We start from the raw sequence: 13589 nt of genomic DNA, 5'->3' as shown, positions 1-13589 counted from the left end.
GTTCTAAATAAATTTGGATCCTACAACGTCATGAAAACACCCTGGGCTTTAAAAATACACTATATCCCCCAAACAGATGCTAATATTGTATTTCAACTGAGAAACAACACTACATAAAAATATAGCAATGACCATTTTATTTATGTAGAACATTTCATTACATGTAAACTCAATACGCTTAACATAAAAGGTCTACTATGCCTTAAGGTATTAAAAACAACAAAACAAACTTTGCAAAGAACTAAAATAACACACACACAGTTACCAGGTGTAAACTTGGAAGAAATAAAAAGATATTGAGTCTCTTGGTGAATGTTGAAATAATTGTAAAAGACATCAGTAGGCAGCTTGTTCCACAGAATAGGACCACAAGAAATGAAAGCTTGGATCTAATTCTGGGAAAAAATCTCCCCCTGATGGTCTGAGACAGCTAATCGGGTTGTAGACATTGAGCAAGTGCTTCATAAACTGATAGAAGGATTTTAAAGGTGACTGTGTTGAACTGAGAGCCATTGAAATGGATTAATATGTTCAAATTTCCATCTATGTGTAAGGTGAAGTTGTTCTACTGATAATTTGGACAATCCAACAAATAGAGCATTACAGTAGTCTAACAGTAGCTGTACTGAAAGTATGGACCAATTTCTCAGTCAGATTGAGATATACATTTTTTGTGAGATTGGGGGGGTGATAATTACGAACAAATTCTCAGTCTTTACATTTTCGGACCAATAACAAATATTTCGGTCTCTGTTTAGTTCTAAAAACTTTCAAGACATCCTCAAAAGTATGTCTCTACATTCTCTTCAGTAATGCAAATATCTTATTAACTAACATCCATCAACAGTCTAACTTTTTCTGACAGAAAAAGCCGCTCTGTAGCTAAAACGTCTACATCTGAACACTTCCTCTGTGCCTTGGTAGAGTGATCTGCTCAATTTCATCATCAGAGTCTTCCTCTACTAGTCGCTGGCGTGAAGATGATGACTTAAGGGGAACCGAGTCGAATCCGTCAGATGTTCTCTGGAAACATATTGATGGCAACATGAAGCAAGGTAAGTCAGCTCAAGTAGCTCAATGTGAACGGGAATGAGGGGGTTACTGACCTCGCGTGAGAAAGACTTAATTTTGGTGAAAAAGGATTTCTTGGTGAGGTCCATGAGGTCGTCCTCTGCATCCTCTCCCTCCATTATTGCACAGCTGTCTGCGGTGGGCAGCTCGCACTCCCTACCCCCAGAGGTCATCATCAGCCTGGAGTATTTATACTGCAGCCTGCAGATGGGAGACAACAGGAACAGCACCTTGTTCTCTGTTTTGTCTTTGATGTATTTAACGGTTTGGATGTGCCAGCTGTTCTATAAACACTACAGGAAGTATAGAGTGTGATAGTCTCACTTGCGTGTCTTTTTCCAAAAATAACAGATGAGACTGATGAGCAACACAGCAGCAACGGCTCCAGTGGAAACACCAAACTTGAGCCAGAAATCCAGAGTCACGCAAGCGCTGACTTTTTGTGCAGGCAGCGGCTGTCCTCCGTAACACTGCACAGGCTGCTGCCACACATAGGTGGTTCTCTGAAACACACATACGAGCATTTAGTCCAACTTTCCTCCCTCGTCTGTCTTGAGAATTATGCTTTCTGGTGGAGAGATCTGATAAGCAGAGTGCTATCAGGCTCATATTGTTCAGTTAGCTACAGGCAGCAGGAGATTAGCATTTAGTGAAAACTAGACTTTTGATGAATGAGCTTGAGATATGGTAAGCAGTATGCTAACTGGACACACTGGAAGAGTGAGCTTAAACTGAGTGCTATCAGTCTTCTCATCTTACCTGCTGGAAATTGTAATTCACATTATGCTGAACTGACATTTAATCTCCATAAAAGATGCTTGTGCTTCACTTTAAATCACAAGGAAAAGTGCACTTTATCTCTTATCTTAATCATTGTCTAAATATTTTTTCTGTAATCCAATGCAACAAAAAATATTTTTTTCTAATTATATCTTTCCATAAAACAACATGAAATGTGGAAAGATGTGATGATGGATCTGACGCAGAGGAGGATTTTTGGCAGTATGTCTGCGGGTATGGAGCATTACCTGTATTCCCTGGATGCAAGCACTGACGATTTCTCTGTAGTGGTTTTTAGTGCAGAGTGGACACGCATGCTGGCTCTGCCACAGAAAGTGGAAAGTGCAACCATCGCATGTCCCCTCTGAACAGTTACTGTGGAGGAAAAGAAAGTAAGACAGACGGTCAGAGGCTTTAAAAACGATCTAAGGGGAGTCACTCTGTCTGCAGCTCTGAATGTGACAACTATTAGTGCAAAAAAAACGGCTGCTGTTTGTCAACAAAGCAGTCGCTAGTCGACTCTAGACAGGTCGAAGGTCGAGCTCGGTTTTTGTTTACAGCACCTTGGCAGCATGATGCGATTTTTAGCGGTCACTGTGGGATCGCATCTCATCCTGACTGTAGCTGACCGGCCTTGTTGACAAGACTGAGTTGCGTCACTGGACCTGGAAACATCAAAAGCACACGCCAAGTGAGAAATTTTAAAGTGCTCTTGATTCTCTGTTACATTTTAATTTCTAAAAGATGATCAAAGCTTCTTTTTTTTAATGAATATTTACTACTGAACCATCTACATGGATCAACAAAATGAATGAATAGCTGTGAGCTCACTTACTTGTAATAGAATAGAACATCTGGCAGGCCCAATGCTGCAGCGAACATCCACTGTGGAGAAGAGATGTTACCAAGTGTCGTCTCAGTGGTTACACCTTTGGAATTGGAATACATGTGCCATTATGATATATTAGATATACAAAGTAAAGTATATTTGATACAATTATGGCCCTACACTCCAGCAGAGTAAACACTCCACTGTTCAAAAATAGTAGCTGAAACACTTCTAGTAGCATCCTTAGGGTTATTAATTTATTAATTAATTTAAAAAAAAAGACCTGTGCTAATCCTGAAAGCAAATGTCCAGAAATTGCTTTTCTGGAGCACCAATGACCTTGAACACTGAGGAGCAGGAGAAATGCAAATCCTCACAGCCAGTTTAATTATTATCTGAACACACTTTTCAATAAATGATTAACAAACTCCTGCAAGTGTCTCATTGTATTTACAGCAAAAACCAAAAACCTATTCATTCAGTTCATACCAATGAGTGAGTCACCAATAAGGAAAGGCTGTGAGGACACAAGGCTCTGACTCCTGATGTCAGAGGGAACCACAGTGGACTGACAGACATAACCTTTGACCTCTCTCCCACTCTCTGTTACGTTATCCACACAGGAAGCTGGCATTCGGCCCTGTGAGAGAAACACAGCAAGGTTAAAATGCACGTCAAACGCAGTTCTGCAAAAAAGAAACGTCACTTGGACGGTTGCCTTCTCACCTCTGTCCCACACAGGCCCAGATTAAAGCGATGGAAGTACCGCAGGCCTTTGCTGGTGAAGCGGGGGCTGCTATGGACGCTGGTGACGTTGGCCAAAGGAGAGAAATCGTAGTGCAGCAGTGCTCCTTTGCTTGTGCGCAAATCCAGTATGCAGTCACTGAGACAAGCTGTATAGGCCTGAAGGACGAGGTGAGCGTGTCAGCACACATCATACACTGAGAGAAACACCTCACGTTCTGTCTGTGGGAAAGCCAACTATTATAGCTGGCATGTATATGGCAGAGACATATGATTTCCTTTGCTACTTTAGAGCCAAGTATTTCATATTTAATACTTCGTTTTTCTGTTTCTGACCCTTCTGTATCATCAGTGTGATTTTTTTCCCTTTGAAAAATCGAAATAAATTTGCACAAAACATTTTTTAAGGAATAATTTCCCAAAAAATGCCAGATCTAGCAAATATTATACAAATTAAAATTCATATATGCAAATGAACATTTAATTTCATTTAAAAAAAGTAGAATTTTCAAGCAATTATTTAATGGTTCGGGCTTTAAAGAGTTAAGGAATCACTGTCTTTTGAGGATTTGTTTTCTTGAGTGAAATTCTTTACATATTTACAAATTAACGATAAACTAATTTTCTTTAATGGTAGTGAATAAAGAGCGTCTTGGATAGTTTACAGAAGCTCAACAGACATGAAATCACAGAATAAACAGAAAAATCACTTTCCACAATAAAAGATGTCAATGTTTTGGGTCTTGTGGATTTCAGACAGTAAAGTGATTGATTTGTTTGAGCATGTGGGATTAATTTGTGTAGTTTTATTGTGAGATATACCAAAAGAAATGGAAAAAAGAAAAGACAGCCTGTTTTATAGTTTCTTTCCTCATTCATGCCCCAAATTACATTACGTTTTTCTCTGTAATGGTTTTAAATCCCTCTGCACGCTGCAATTCCACAAAAAAAAGGAATACTAAAAAATGTAAAATGTGCACCTGGACACATTCATGTGCTGCTTTCGGAAAGAGTTTTTTTCTACACCTTGTTTGTCGTTGTGTTTGGCCCACACCGAATACAAGCAGCTTCCCCAACTGGCTGATCAGTCCTAATGAAGGTGTTTGGCGGGCACTTCTGACACGCTCCTGTCCCGTTGACCATGTAGTGTCCCGGTGGGCAGAGAACACAGGCAGACCCGGCCTTAACAGACGTCAGAGCACAGCGGCGACACTTCGTGGCCACGCCTCCGATGGCGTTGGTGATGACGATGGAGTAGATCTTTGCAACATCTGCGCTGTAGTTCCTCTCCTGAGGGAATAGAAATACAAATGTGCCCTGCTTAACAGGAATGCAGTTTATCATTTAGCTCTATTTTATAGTCAGTATAAAACGGAGAGAAGGAACAGAGAGAACAAAGGTCATTTAGACTGAAGTGAACGCACAGCTCCAGACTGCCATCTAGAGACTCGGTACAAAGTTCTCAACAAATCAACCACAACCAACATGACACTGCAGCAGGTGGTCACAGCAAATTCCAGTTAGGATTAAAAACATGGACAGACAGTTGCAAACATATTATTTGCAGTATTTATTGCTTCGTGTTCTTGCCCTCCTGTCAAATCTCTCTGCAGGTAAATTTAAACCTTGAATATTGCTGCACTTTTAAAAGCTGACACGTTGTTTTTATGGCTGAAGGTTTGGTGTGCGTGCAAGGGGTGCGAGCGAGAGGTTGAGAAGAAGAAAGATGGGGAGTAGAGGAAGCAGTAGTAGTAGAAGAGGAGGAATAAAAGAAGATAATTAAGTACGATCCAGTTCTGAAGCATTCCCCAAACAGAAGACCGTAAAAACTCCAACATCTTAATTATACATTAATATGATGCTCTTATTTTATTCATCTAAATGTGAATAATTGAACTGATAACCATGAAGTGCATTAGTGACTTTATTGTATTCTGATTTTATTTATTCATTTACTCCACATTAAAAGGAATAACTTAAAAAGTCCAGTTGACTGAGGGAGAGATGGATGACTGAAGATAATAATGACTGTCAAACATACAGCCCGGGGACCAGAAATGGCCCCGCCAAAGAGTCCAATGCGGCCCACTGGATGGTGTTAGAATATTAAAAAAGAAAAAATAATTTTTTAAGTTTCTCTGTATTTAGGTCAGTTTTACAGAAGTACAGTTTACTGACAAAGAAATCTCTCAGAGCCGAGCATAAAACATGTAAACAGGTGAGTAAGAAATAAACCATAACAGTGAAGTTCCTGTTTCTACCCTTTTTTATTTTATTTCGTTTTATTTTTAAAAAACAGTGGGTCCAGATTTTTTCCTGTATTAAAAAGCACATTCTCTGTAAATTAACAGTAAATTTCTGTTTTTAACTACAGTGCAAAGAGTACTTTAGTCATTTATTTTTTAAAGCATATGCCCAAAAAGCCATGCTGGCGTTATCAGGCAGTGCTGTAGTTTCACTGGTCCACCCAACTTAATATGAAATTACCCACTGTGTGGATCTCAATATAAAATGAGTTTGACACCCCTGGTCTAAATAGGGAGTCTGGAAAAAATTTACTTTTGAAGCTGAAATATGAATTTGCTAAGAAGGAAATAAATCAACCTGAGTAGGTGGGATGTGTGTCTGTATCTCACCGTGCCATCTGTTCGCTTAAACGTCCAGGTGAAGCTGACGGTGCTGTTGCTCTGGATCAAGTAGGAGTATGACTGCTTGTGGTTTCTGCCATTCCAACGCTCCACCACATCATTGTTCCACTGATTGTATCCCTACAGAAACAAAAGCACATTCATTCATTTATTCATGTGCACATTATACATCCTGAAGGAGTCATGCTACAAAAATGTTGGGACACCATCCTCACCGCCAGGAAGTAAAGTTTACAGTCAGCTGTACAAATGGTCTCAAAGACGAAGGTGATGCGAGATAGCTCACTCCTCTCAGCGTCTTTGACCATGGACTGAGGCAACCTGTGAAAACCAGCGGCGTTTTATTAGACGTCTTTAACAACTCAAGCTCAAATTTGAAGAGAAACTTTTATGTTTAGTTCTTGTTTGACTTCACCTGTATCCAGGGACACTGAGCGTGAGCATTAAATAGTCTGTGTCCTGGTCCCCGGGGGTGGTGTAGATATACTCTCCAGCCACCTCCCACGCTGCCATTACAAAAGATAAAAGCTGTAAGATACATTTTATCCCAACAGCAACGTACACATGCAAACATACTGTGGATAAATTTTGAAACCAAAGCAAACTAGTTTAATTTTTAAATGAATTCCTCTAACCTACTTACAACTAAGGATCTATTACACAATTCACTTCAACCATTACATACGCTTCTGAAGCTGATGTGCAGGTTTAATTCTTGGCCTTGGAAAGTTTGCAAACTAGCAAATTATTATCTGTGCCTCAGGCTGTTTAATCACTTTGCTATCTTTCTACTTTGAGAAGTTCTTCACCACAAGTTAATGATTATGTCTATTCACCCATAGTAAGAGATCATCAGTACATCATGAAAAGGTCAGCCATTTGTCACAGGGTTAAATCACAGAAACAGACAACTATTCACACATCTTTAGACTACAGGAGGAAACCAGAATACTGAACTAAGCCAATGCAGACAGGAGGACAACATGCGCACTCTACACAGAAAGGCCTCAGACTGGATTCAAACCCCATTCTTGCTGTGTTAACCAATGCACCACCATGCCACCTACACCTCATTCTCTAATATTAAGGTTCTCACCAGTACGCCGGTTAGAGTCACTGAACACTTGATTGTAGACGGTGCTCTTCATGTTGGCTGGCATCGTGTTCCACCATTTGTACTCAAAGCCCACCACCGGTTCTGTGCCAGCAGGGCACTCGGTGCAAACTGAGCAATCAGTGGAAAATCACATCAGGATATTAGGTCATTAGTGTCAACAATATTAGACATACCACCTTAAATCTTATGACATTTCCTCTCATGCTGTCTAAAAATGTAACTAACTATTAACATGATTGCCTTATTTTTTTAATATCACACGATCAAGGCCAAAACTATAAGGCCGACATCAGTAAAACACAGTAAAAAGGAGCGGAGTGGCTCTAACCTGTGCCATTAGAGAAGGATCCGCTGGGACAGGGCTCACAGGTGGAGGAGTTGGAGACAAAGAAACCCGGGTTGCATGGCGGACAGGTTTGCTTCTCCCCTGACGCGGGAAGCTTCAGTGCTCCTTCGACAGTCTCACTGCAGATCTTAGGCTCGATCCATTTGTACATGAGCTGAGTCTGAGACACACACCAATACACAAAAAGAAGAGGCAGCAGTGGCAGCGTTACAGCTCAATCAGATCATTTATGTTAAATGAAGCCTAACATTTACACCAGTGCGATTTTTAAAGAAAAACCTCCACTGAGCCAGCAGGAGCTCTACTTCCACGTATCATTACCTTTCCCTCAGAGTCACAGGGGGTGTGGGTGTAGAAGTAGTCACTGCTTGTACATGCAGGTCTCGGTTTGCAGCTCGCTGAACCGACGACTGGAAATGTTTTTGGATGAGGAAAAACGCACAGCACACATTTAAGTCCTGAGAAAAGATTAACTTGACCACTAAGCAGTAACTGCTGCATTTGCATGTGTGTGGAACGTAGCAGTTGTAAGTCTGTAAGAACGCTTTACTCCACCTGGACAGAGATAAGCAAACGGGCATACCTGCGTATTTATCTTCCTCGCATTCATGGCAAGTAGTGGCACCTTTATTGGAGTAGGTATCAGCGGGGCAGGGGGTACAACGTGCGGACCCTGGGTTTGCACTGTGGGTGCCGGGTTTACAGTGGAAACACTCTGATGTGTAGGCCACCCCTGGAGAAAACCAAAAAAAGTTAATCATTAACAGAAACAACGTGTTGGTGGGAAAAGGGAAAAGTTTAGGCCTGCTGCACTCCTATCTTACCTGATATCTGAATGTTTCTCAGCAGCACAGGTTTGACAGCACTGCCCTGCAGGGAGTATGCTATAGTTCGCCAGTACAACACATTGTTGCCCTTATTTAGTTCGACCTGTACAGAGACAGAGTGGGGCATTCATTTATTCAAAAATTCCCCAGGGCTGGCCTTGAGTGCACTGAAGTGCTAAAACTGCTTCCTGGACAAACCGTGTATTTGCTCCAGCTGCTCTCTGAGATCCGCATCCACCGGCTGTTAGAGTCTGTCGACTGACACTGGTCATTCTGAACCTGCAGGAAGACGAGAACATTTCACCAAATACTCACACCGAAAGGTGATCTGTGTCAGCTGAAACAGCAGTCATTTACAATCCTTACAAAGAACTCAAAGTAGATGCTGGTGTCAGGATAGAAATATTCAAAGGACAGACTTCCAGGCTGTTTCAGGTTCACGGCGTAGGACAGCGTCGCAGTGCATTCATCTGTGTTTGAGGCTATGTAGTCACCCTTTGGTGTCCAGGTTGAGCTGCAAAAACATCAGCAAGCAGCAACAGTTTAAAAAGGTTTTGAAAATTGATACAGAGGGCCTCAATCAATCAGATAAATCTTGACAGGAGGAGGGAGGGGGCTTGGTACTGTGAATACTAACTTGGAGCAATCCGTTTGGTCATTCCCCTCATTCGTTATCACGCCGTGAGTGACAAAACCAGTCGGCAGGCTGTCCCACTCGTCAAAGGCCACGCTGGTGCCCAGAGAGTAGGTGCCCGCAGCACATTTCTGACACTGCTGTGACTGCATATCAAGATACTCCCCCTCATTACAAGAGAACGCTTAAAGGAGACAAAGCACATGCTGAGAATGGAGATGTGCACCTGACAGTGAGCGTATCTGTTGTGCAGATTGAAGACTTGGAGAAAATGCCTGAAATAAAAGTAGGTTACTGCTTACTGCACTGAGTCCCTTTGACAGGATCTGGGAGGCCCGTGCATATGTCGGCTTTGTTGGGAACTGCAACTCTCCATCTCGACCCGAGGACGTCACACTCTGTGTACTCAAAGTGATAATCTGACTGCAGGGATGAAACACAGGTGTGAGTTTCACACAGTTGGACATAAAAGCACACAATGGATAACTTGCACAGCCGGAAGTGGGAATAATAACTGTAAATTAAAAAAAAAAATGCAAATGTAAATAAGGATTATTTTGCAGTTTATCTGCCCATTTTGATTCCTCACATGTTCAGCATGTAAATTCCTCACACACAGGAACACTAAACTCATTGTTGCACCCTTGTTTTAAAAAAAACAAGAATTCCAGGTTGCCTTATACTTCAGGAATCTTTTCGCCAAACCAGGACAGCCTCTTTTACAAATAAAAGCGGAGGCTAATATTTGCCCAGGAGCCCGTCTCAACTGTTATTTTAATCACGCTTATCAAGGATACTGCTGCTTCTCTGCAGCCTTAAGGGTTTACTCAGCTGAGAGGAGAGATGCTGATTCGACCGGTCCCTTTGTAAACATTTAATTTAAGTGTTCTCGAAGAACTTTGAAGACAACAAAAGCTCTCAGTCGAATGACAAACACAGTCCCACCCATAATGAGGTAAATTGGGAGGAGACAAAACATTTAAATTAACCTCACTGAAACAAGGCATGAACACACAGCAGGCACAGAGCGTAAACTGGAGATTTGGTCACTGGTCAATAAAAGGATGTGATATTCCAAGGAAGGTCATCTGCCACGCCAATCTACACCCACACAGCTTCATGGGATTAATAGTTAACAGAAACACAGCAGCAGCTGCACTCCTCCATCCTTGTGTTTTTGAATTAGAGCTGCAACATTAGCTGTGCTAGGGTATCAAGTGAATGCAGGTCCTGGGTGGGAGGATTTGATGTAAAAATGCATCGAACTGGAGATGTGCTGTAGCTTAATTGCCCTCTTTAAACAAACACAGGGAAACCAGGGCAACGGGACATTATGACCGCTGTGCCACATGGTGATATAAACTGGGCTGAAAACAAGAGTCACAGAGGGGAAAGGAGCACCTAGCAGGACTGCTTTCTGAAACTGAAATAAAAGCCTAGAGGTCCATATGGTGCAAAGTGTGCTGATCAAAAGGAGTGGTTTGAGTATTATCTCAAGCTACTCCTGTTATGCAAACTGACCACAGATATGGAGGCTGTAAGAGAGCGAGCAGGCTGTGTAGTATGTGAGACCTCTAGTAAAACAAGTGTAGGAGTACTTTAAACACTTGAAGGGGAAACATATGTTCAATCTCACAAACTGCTCAAACAAACTGCTGTTTGTGCTCATTTTAGTGTTTGCTTTTAGTTTAAAGAGTGATTCAGCATTTCACTTGAACATGTGTTACATCAAACATATGTGTGTTTTCTAGACCAACCTTTCAACCTTTCATATATTTGAAAGTCTGAAGCACACAGCACATGTACCAGCATCTGTCTGCACCCCCAGAACTAGAGTGAATTATAAATACAGCTGGTTTGTCGCAGCACACGCATGAAATAAATCCCTTGGTGATTTAGAAATGACTGAAATCACAAAAACGAATAAATAAATAATATGAATCGCCTCACCTCTTTGCACATGGGCAGATCCGCGGAGGTTTGCAGAAAAAGCAGCCACAGCAGGCAGTGGCTCAGGTGTGTCAGGCCGGGCTGCATGGTCACCTGCTGTCGGTGCTGAAGTGATGGAGACGAAGGAGAAGAGGTCTGACCTGCGCCCTCAGGTGCTGGAGGCGCGGCTTCCCTCTCACACTCTGGGATGTGATTGGCTTGGTGTTTTTACTCTGAGTCCGAGTTACCTTTTAACGATCACCGTTTTCCTGTGAAAGGTTTAACCGGAAGTTTGCTGTTGCTGAGAAACCGGGTTGTAAACGTCTTGCTTTAGCTAGAGTCGTTTAAAGGCCGCAAAAAGAAAAAATCAAACAAAGTAATCTGGACCAGTGTTTGTAGATCTAAATATGTCAAACCGGGATCCTTTCCCCTCTCCGAGGGTAGAAAACGACCTCACTCTCTGCGGCTACAGGCCGCAGCAGGTGCGTTAGCTTTAATTACTATAACTTTATCTCCTAAAGAAACCTCCGGGAGGCGTTATTGATGCTTTGTGTTCAACAAGTTATACCAAAATATACTTTTTACACTAGTAGCACTTTATTATTAAGAGTGTACTATGTTTTGCTTTGTTTTTTGTTTTGTTTTTTATGAAATTAGGGTGTAATTTACTTGTAAAAGGGCAACACTTTTTTTTTTTTTGGAAAGAAGTAACAAGTTATACTGTGAGTAATTTTAAGAAGTGAGTAAGTACCGAGTATTTTAGCCGAGAAACTAACGATATTTCCAAATTTTGCATGATAAATATGGTGTAAAAAGAAGAAAGAAAGTAATTACATATTATTAAGTGTACATGATGTTTTTGATTTCACAAAAACTATACTGAAATTTTACTTTACACTGGGGGAATTACACCCTTAGTTGCAGGCTGTAGTACAAGGTCTTACTTTTTAATAAGAATACCATCTGGGCCTTATAAATATAAGTATAAATGTATACATAAATATTCTAACACATTATATTTTTGTTCTTTACTTCCAGTGTTCTGACACCTGTAAGTTTCCTATTTTCTTAGTCTAAAGGACTCTGTTCCACAAAGCTTTTTGGTCTGTTTTGAAAAACTGGGATGCTACAACTAGTGTTTTCTTTTGGACCTAATTGTTTTCATGAGAAGGTCACATTTACTCCTCAAATCTCTGTTTACATCTCACACATAGATTTTTTAGTACTAACATAAAATATTTAATTTCAACATCAGAATTGTAGTATCTATTTATCTATTTTTTTTTAAACTGAAATGAACAGAAGTACAGAGCCAGAGGAGCAAATAAATATCTTGTTGTCTGGATTGGAGCAGATTATTTGGCTCCTTTGTTACTTTTATTGTCATTTTAAAATATTAATGACATGTTTTTTTTTTTTAACTTACCGGGGAACACGGTGGCACGGAGTGACTCACACAGTCCTAGTATTCCCCTGCTGAAATTATGTATAACCACTGCTTAACAGTGTGATAAATAATTAAGGACTGAAAAGTAGATTTGGACACGGGTACCTAATCCTTATAATGTCACTTGATATGTAGGTAACTGATAAATGAAGTAAATTAAATCTAGGTATGCAGTATTTAAAAATACACGGTAAAACATTTCAAAGCATGTTACCTAGTGCACTTAGTTATTGTTATCTAATGAAGTTATTAAAAAAATTAACTTAAACAAATAAGAATTATAAAAACCATTTGTAAGATTTCATTCTACGTGGATGTCGTTCTATGCTTAAAAATGTAAATAAGTTTGAAATTTGGAATCTATGCATATTGTTTCTTTGGAAATTTGGAATTAGTCTTATTTCTTATCCTGCAGAAAAAAACATACAATAAACCAACTCACATCGCCCAGACTGAGGAACCTTGGAGTCGCCTCCACGACACAGCCACTGTGTCCAGCACCCAGCGGAGTATTTTGAACTGTACACAGGTATGTCGTCAGCATTCACTTATGAAACCACAGAAAGGCTGAAGTATCTCTACTTTGAACGACTGATCTGTACTCAACCACAGACTCCAAACGACAGCCTCGACCTTCAGCTAAACGCGGTCTACGATCACCACAAGAACTGCTTCTGGAGCAAGAACCAGATTTTGTACCAGAAGGAGACTGTCTCTGAAGACCACAGGCGGGTGTTTGTGATGTTTTGGCAGTGGTGCATCAGGTAGTTCAACTGTGTTAAGATTATTTGTATGTACTTTTACAGGAAAGAGGCAAACTTAGAGATGGAGGAAGCAGAAAATGGAATCACAGTGTGGGTCGACAAACAGAGGCGCTCTATTCGCATCAGCTGACACACAGGTAAAGCTTGGTTAAATCAATCACAATGAACTGCAAATGTTTCATCAGCTCAGAGAAACCTAATACTTCTAAAACTGCAACTCCAACCCTAATCCACTGACCCTGGGAGGAGTGTGTCTTTGTCTGGAGTCAGGTGTGTCCAAATACAAACACAATGCACTTATCTTTGCTTCACAGGCGTCTTCAGACAGGGGCTGCTCTACAAAGCACAAGAACTTCAGCTCCGCATGAAGCTTCAAGAGCTAACATCTCTAACAACTGCTGACCTCGGCCCTGAAAATAAACGAGTTCTTTCAATGCTTCTTTATTCTGTTTG

The 13589-nt window shown here is 40.9% G+C and overlaps 2 protein-coding genes across 2 annotated transcripts; one reads left to right on the top strand and one right to left on the bottom strand.

The window, feature by feature from the left end:
- Positions 1-120: 120 nt before the first annotated feature.
- Positions 121-12954, bottom strand: elapor1 (endosome-lysosome associated apoptosis and autophagy regulator 1). Its single transcript, XM_080897892.1, has 23 exons — positions 12815-12954; positions 10947-11194; positions 9299-9419; positions 9000-9180; positions 8729-8876; positions 8561-8641; positions 8360-8465; positions 8119-8268; positions 7857-7945; positions 7518-7695; positions 7169-7297; positions 6488-6578; positions 6288-6393; positions 6061-6192; positions 4451-4714; positions 3407-3583; positions 3170-3320; positions 2687-2780; positions 2415-2516; positions 2100-2226; positions 1396-1574; positions 1107-1272; positions 121-1023 (listed from the first exon to the last, which is right to left on the bottom strand). Exons 2-23 carry the CDS (start codon positions 11031-11033, stop codon positions 892-894), a joined length of 2991 nt encoding a protein of 996 aa, XP_080754018.1. The 5' UTR covers positions 11034-11194; positions 12815-12954; the 3' UTR covers positions 121-891.
- Positions 11219-13574, top strand: cfap276 (cilia and flagella associated protein 276). Its single transcript, XM_080897893.1, has 5 exons — positions 11219-11407; positions 12788-12901; positions 12985-13100; positions 13179-13273; positions 13451-13574. Exons 1-4 carry the CDS (start codon positions 11333-11335, stop codon positions 13264-13266), a joined length of 393 nt encoding a protein of 130 aa, XP_080754019.1. The 5' UTR covers positions 11219-11332; the 3' UTR covers positions 13267-13273; positions 13451-13574.
- Positions 13575-13589: the final 15 nt, after the last annotated feature.

The sequence above is a fragment of the Rhamphochromis sp. 'chilingali' genome (genome assembly GCF_963969265.1).
Source record: "Rhamphochromis sp. 'chilingali' genome assembly, chromosome: 12".
Taxonomy (NCBI): Eukaryota; Metazoa; Chordata; class Actinopteri; order Cichliformes; family Cichlidae; genus Rhamphochromis; species Rhamphochromis sp. 'chilingali'.
The sequence above is the reverse complement of the archived record's forward strand: the minus strand, read 5'-3'. Positions and strand labels throughout refer to the sequence as shown.

Bases quoted from the DNA above. Each gene is read 5' to 3' on its own strand.
- elapor1 (XM_080897892.1), bottom strand. From the start codon at position 11,033: ATGCAGCCCGGCCTGACACACCTGAGCCACTGCCTGCTGTGGCTGCTT. The intron at 6,579-7,168 runs GTGAGAACCTTA...TTGTAATGGCAG, and splicing joins TGACTCTAACCGGCGTACTG to CGTGGGAGGTGGCTGGAGAG. The intron at 4,715-6,060 runs GTGAGATACAGA...CTATTCCCTCAG, and splicing joins TTAAGCGAACAGATGGCACG to GAGAGGAACTACAGCGCAGA.
- cfap276 (XM_080897893.1), top strand. From the start codon at position 11,333: ATGTCAAACCGGGATCCTTTCCCCTCTCCGAGGGTAGAAAACGACCTC. The intron at 12,902-12,984 runs GTATGTCGTCAG...ACTCAACCACAG, and splicing joins GTATTTTGAACTGTACACAG to ACTCCAAACGACAGCCTCGA. The intron at 13,101-13,178 runs GCGGGTGTTTGT...GTACTTTTACAG, and splicing joins ACTGTCTCTGAAGACCACAG to GAAAGAGGCAAACTTAGAGA.